Genomic DNA, 4,664 nt, shown 5'->3' on the forward strand with positions numbered 1-4,664 from the left:
GAATCCAAAAATGCAATAAAAAGTAAGGGTTGCTGTTTAAAATAACGGAATTACTATCTACTTCCGGTGTTTCCCGAAGTGCGGACATTTTGAAAATATTTTACATAGATTCGGCCTTTAGAGTAACTCCTAAGTACAAATGTTCAAAAACCGACCTATTTTACTTTCCCAGAAACCGAAACGTTCAACTAAAGCTCCCACCCCTACGTTACCACTTTTATATTTTCTTACAAACATCTCATCATCGCCTCAACATTCTAAATTTTACAACGGTTTCAGTTGACATAAATTCTTTCAAAACAACCATTTTACCTTTGTTTCTAAATCTGATTATAAAATACAGCGAACCGTTTTTTGTTTCTTTGGTCTGTTTTAAGATTTAATTAAATATTCTTTTGTGTTTATCATTTCGTTGTTATTCGTTAAATTTTTCCTCACTATTGTTTATAAAGTAATCTATTCATCCAAAGGAGCCCTAACATCGTAAAAATTTAATTTTGGCCTGATCGGTTTTGGAACTCCCTCAACTAATCCTCCCTCTCATACATCGGTGATTTTGATAAGTCCTTGACTCGACTAGAATTTTTCTGCTATACCAAGACTATTAATAGTTAGGTAACATTATTTTTGTGTTCCAACTCTTCTTTTATCTCGTTAACTATTGCGTCAAATCTTTTATTATTCTCTTCAATCATGCGGGCGATTTTTTTTAAGAATGACTGTTTTACATTATTTGCACGTACGTTCTAAAAATAATATTGATTTGTTTGTAATAATTTTGCAACTTATGTGTTAAAGTCTCAATAAATAATTTTCCGTTTGGCAAGCTAATTGTTGGAAGATCTGTATCCTGTCACATAAAAGAAGTTACTAAGCGTAAAAAAATCGATAAATTAGCATAGAAAATTGCAAGCACGCGTCCATCTACCAAGTCAACCTTCATTTCAATTTTTAAGTATTTTCCCGCAATTGTTTTCTGTAGGTACTGTAGCGTAAATTTAATTACGTGATTTATTTACGTACTGTTAATTATTAAACTTCACAGAGGAACTAACACTAATAACGAGAAACTAAATTAAAACGGCCTTTAAGTAGATTGATTTATAAGTTAATAAATATTTATTCACTCTTAAGTCACCAATCCTTACGATTGGTCTGTAGCAGTTTTCCATCCTTCTCGACCTTCAGCTAACCTGTTCAGTACCAAGTAGGAGGTACAACAGACCATTTCGATCATTACATGATCCATGTATTCTAGTCTGGGTCTGGCCCTAGCATTTGTATCTTCCATAGGATTGTCCATTCAGCATGTGTCCTGAATTTTACGGTGGTTCCGTTTTCAAGCTCGCACGGTAACACAGGACAAAGGTAATACTACACTAGACAGAGACGGCCTGTATAAATTTTAAACGCTCAATTTTATCTGCAGGATAAGTCGACTCTGTCCGCCGAGTTAATGTTTTTACCACAATAGTATCTATTACACAAAGGTTTAATTCCAAACGAGACTAAAAAATATCCCTACTGGCCAGATTAATTAATATTATCCTAGTAAACAATTTGTAACACAGGCAAATTTAAATAATGAAATAATAGTTTCATTAATATACGTGAAAATATACACGCAATTCAGTTTCTTTCGCCGATAAATAATTCTCATAAAACGTAAGTGATAAAAATATAAAGCGGTACCTTTTCGTCTTTCCACTTTTTCAATGCTCATTATCTCCCGGCGCTTCGGACTGACAAGATGTCAGCTAATGCTCGTTTTTTCCCAAATAAATTACTTCAATCATTGCAAAACTGCAAAACTAATCGGCTGTTAGGTGTACACAAATTATGCTATTATATCTTTATTTAGCCCATGGGAAGAAAAAGACACGTTTTGCAGTGGGCGGCTATCTGCGACTGTTTTTGTACTAGACGACGTATAGTGCCCTAGCGCCAGCCGAACGACTAATCTATCGATCCACACGCCAACTTCACTTATCACTTCTAATCGTCCCAACGACTTACGTCTACTATATGTACCATCTCATGATAAAACTACGTTAAAAATGCCATGTGATCGGTGGGTAAGGACCACGTAGCTTATCCCGGACGTATCCGGAACGAATTCCATTGTGGCACTGTACTAAGCACTACGCTTCATAGCCCCCTATTATGATCCCAGAGGAAACCCTAGGTACCTACTCACTGCCAATTTTATAATGTGCCTAAAACTCCCTGAGAATGAAAGGTCAAGACAGTTCTAAACGCTCTGATACTCTGGAAAAATACTGAATTGTTGAAAGACACAGAGGCGCTTTCAGAACGTGTGTCTTACAGAGGTATCCAAGATCCCGCTCTAGTCCAACTGAGACGATCCATGTTGGGAGAACCCTGGCCGGAGATGGCTACGATTAGAGCCGCCCCCCCTTCTCAATTTGAGGTCTAAGTACGCGCTGATCTTGTCCATCCTCGTATCGTAATTCAGAATCCAAAATTCAGAATAAGGTAGTGCTGAGTTCATATGAATCTGGCAGAACATTTCATAATTTAAAAAAAGGAGCATCTAATTCGGGAATAAGGCACTTAATTAGGACCTAATTAGCACCTGAACAGTACCTAATTTTTAGTTAGGTCACGTGTTATTGTTTTTTTACGGTAGTGCCCTACTGAGTTCTTATGAACCTGGAAGAACATGTCATAATTTAACAAAAATAGAGCATTTAATTAGGGAATAGGGCACATAATTAGCACTTAATTAACACCTAATTATTAGTAAGTTCGCGTTTCATTTTCTTTGTTTTTTAAGGTAGAGTTCTACTGAGTTCATATGAATCTGGTAGAACGTACATATCATAATTGAAAAAAAAAGGAGCATCTAATTCGGGAATAGGCCACTTAATTAGGACCTAATTAGCACCTAATTAGTACCTAATTATTAGTTAGGTTACGTTTTATTGTTTTTTTTACGGTAGTTCCCTGTTGAGTTCATTTGAACTTGGAAGAAAATATCATATTTTTTGCCATCAGTAATTTAGATAACTTTGGAGTGATAGTACAGAGATCTTCCAACAACTACTTCGTCAAACTGCTAGCAGAACTATGTATTGTGGAAAAATGGATGAATGGTTGGGCTCTTCTATTAAAAATCAAAATATATGAACCAATATTTCAAACACCTTTTTATTTGGGAATGATAGCTATACCAAGTGCTCAAAAATTGTAGCCATACTTTATAAAATCAGATACCACTCCACGAATTCTGTCGACGTAGGCTTTGTTGGGAACGACCGAAAATTGATCGATAATCACAGCTTCGCTACTGTTATATAGATCTGGAATATCTTGGATATCCCTCATGTTTGTCGCCGTAAGCCAAATCGCTACGTATAATCCGTAGGGTGCGAATTGTTTCAAATGACTCGTCAAAATGTTAAACGGTAACAATTTCTGGGGATCACTTCCGAGCTGGCGGAGTAGGGAGCAAAGGCTGTCGTAGTACACTTCGAGCAATTCCCGGTAATGGAGCTCTCTAAATTCCTGGCCGGTGCAGACAAAAATAAACCATAGTACGTCGAACGCTGGCGACGCCACGTGAGTTAATTGCCAGTCAATTAAGCATAGCTCAGTTGGCGTGGACGGACGTGCGGGGTCCTAAGGATGGAAATGGTACGATGGGTTTCCAATGGAATACACTTACCCCATATTTAAACATAAAATTTCTCATTTGCGCGTCTCCATGGTTAATTACTGCGTACTTACCATACCTTTCAACTTGCTTCTTTTCGGCGAAGGTGTCGCCCACCTTCTTGAGGGAACCTTGCAAGGCCTCTATGTACAGACTGTCACTAATGGGATCGTAGGATTCTAATACCATGTTTCCTAACTTGGTTATCATGGTTACTACTGATTCAAATAAATTACTGTTGAAAAATGTTTCCCCGCAGTTTTCCTGAAGATACTTGAAGACTTCCGGTTTTTGATCTCTCATAGCCAAAGACATACCGTGAAGCTTTCCAAGCTCTTTCATAACGAATAAAGCGTGTTGGTAATCGATTTCTGCGCTATAATCGCCAGTAATGAAACCTTTAGTTTTCATGTTGTCCATTACAAGGGCTTCACTGTTACTTTGCATGGTTGTGGCGTAGTGCTTCGGAAATGGCTGAAAGATGTTTTCCAATCCTTTCTCTTCCTGGAACTGGACAAATTGTGGCGAAACGTTGTCGTAGACGAATATCTCTCGATCGTAGATTATCCGGATTGGAAACAAGTTTCTGTACGGCGCCTGATAAGGCGCCATCTTTACAATTAAGTGTAGTTCAGAGTTCTCCTGATCTACGATGGATACGCTGTACATCAACCCCAGCCAATTATCACCGGGCTTGGACGCGCTGGCTATTTCGATCTTATTATTCTCAACGTCTCCTTTTAAAACACGTTTAATCAGGGAGAGGATCTTCCGTTTCACATCGCCATATTCACCCACCAATTGCGACATCTTTGGAATGCGCAAATGTGATACTGTGGAACTAGGAAAATTTGGGAACTTCTATTACTGCTTGAAGGTATTGGCATTGAAAAATACTTACCTGTGCAAAAGCCGTTGCCAATGTCTAGAGAATGAAACAATCAGATACGAGTAAGTCTACATTTTGTCGGTATTTATTTACGTAGTA

General features: G+C 37.8%; 1 protein-coding gene across 1 annotated transcript; it reads right to left on the reverse strand.

The window, feature by feature from the left end:
* Positions 1-3,153: 3,153 nt before the first annotated feature.
* On the reverse strand, positions 3,154-4,664 carry LOC116164636. The gene is made up of 3 exons (XM_031478835.1): positions 4,578-4,664; positions 3,689-4,517; positions 3,154-3,642 (listed from the first exon to the last, which is right to left on the reverse strand). The coding sequence occupies exons 2-3, from the start codon at positions 4,484-4,486 to the stop codon at positions 3,202-3,204; spliced, it is 1,239 nt and encodes a 412-aa protein (XP_031334695.1). The 5' UTR covers positions 4,487-4,517; positions 4,578-4,664; the 3' UTR covers positions 3,154-3,201.

Source organism: Photinus pyralis, unplaced genomic scaffold (assembly GCF_008802855.1).
Source record: "Photinus pyralis isolate 1611_PpyrPB1 unplaced genomic scaffold, Ppyr1.3 Ppyr1.4_LG2, whole genome shotgun sequence".
Classification (NCBI taxonomy): Eukaryota; Metazoa; Arthropoda; class Insecta; order Coleoptera; family Lampyridae; genus Photinus; species Photinus pyralis.

Coding starts and splice junctions, on each gene's coding strand:
- LOC116164636 (XM_031478835.1), bottom strand. CDS start 4,486: ATGTCGCAATTGGTGGGTGAATATGGCGATGTGAAACGGAAGATCCTC. Junction 3,643..3,688: donor ATTTTATGTTTAAATATGGG/GTAAGTGTATTC, acceptor TTCCATCCTTAG/GACCCCGCACGTCCGTCCAC.